Here is a 557-nt window from a genome sequence, read left to right as displayed (position 1 = left end):
CCGGGACACGGTCTGGTAGAGGACGCCCCGCAGCAGCGCCGGGTAGCTGGGCACGCGGAACAGGTGCCGCTCGGCGTAGGCCACGTTGTACTCGGCCTCCTGGCCCGTGACCAGGACACGCAGGTGGGGCTCGTGGGCCTGGCTGCCCACCGCCACCACGAAGATCTCCACGCCGGCCCGCTGGGCCTCCTGCACGGCCTTCTGCAGGGAGGCCGCCGTGGCGCCCTGCGAGTGGCCGTCGGAGAAGAGCAGCAGCCGCTTGGCGGGGGCCCCCGGGGAGGCCTCGCGGTAGAAGCGGGTCACGAAGGCCAGGGCGTCGCTCACGTCCGTGGCGTCGTTGAGGAAGTCCAGGCGGTCCACGGCGCTGGCCAGCAGCGTGTAGTTCTGCAGCAGCTGCAGGGCTCCGCGGCCGGGCCGCTGCTGCCCAGTGCCGCTGTACTGGGCGACGGCCACGCGCACCGCGAGCGCGCGGTCAGCGCGGCCGGCCGTCAGGAAGCGCTGGGCCAGGCGCTTGGCGAACTGCTTGGTGGTGTCGAAGTTGTGGCTGCCCACGCTGG

General features: G+C 73.2%; 1 protein-coding gene across 1 annotated transcript in view; it reads right to left on the bottom strand.

Moving 5' to 3' along the window:
* The window catches only part of COL6A1 (collagen, type VI, alpha 1), a gene marked incomplete at its 3' end in the record, with an annotated part of 13459 nt that continues 12902 nt past the window's right edge, over positions 1-557 (bottom strand). Inside the window, exon 23 of the mRNA XM_012731249.1 lies at positions 1-553. Within this exon, the coding sequence (XP_012586703.1) occupies positions 1-553 (553 nt within the window). The remainder of the gene's footprint in view (positions 554-557) is intronic.

The sequence above is a fragment of the Condylura cristata genome, unplaced genomic scaffold, assembly GCF_000260355.1.
Source record: "Condylura cristata isolate star-nosed mole 26May11 unplaced genomic scaffold, ConCri1.0 scaffold00003, whole genome shotgun sequence".
In the NCBI taxonomy this organism is placed as follows: domain Eukaryota; kingdom Metazoa; phylum Chordata; class Mammalia; order Eulipotyphla; family Talpidae; genus Condylura; species Condylura cristata.
Note: the sequence above shows the minus strand (reverse complement) of the source record. Positions and strands in the feature narration are given on the sequence as shown.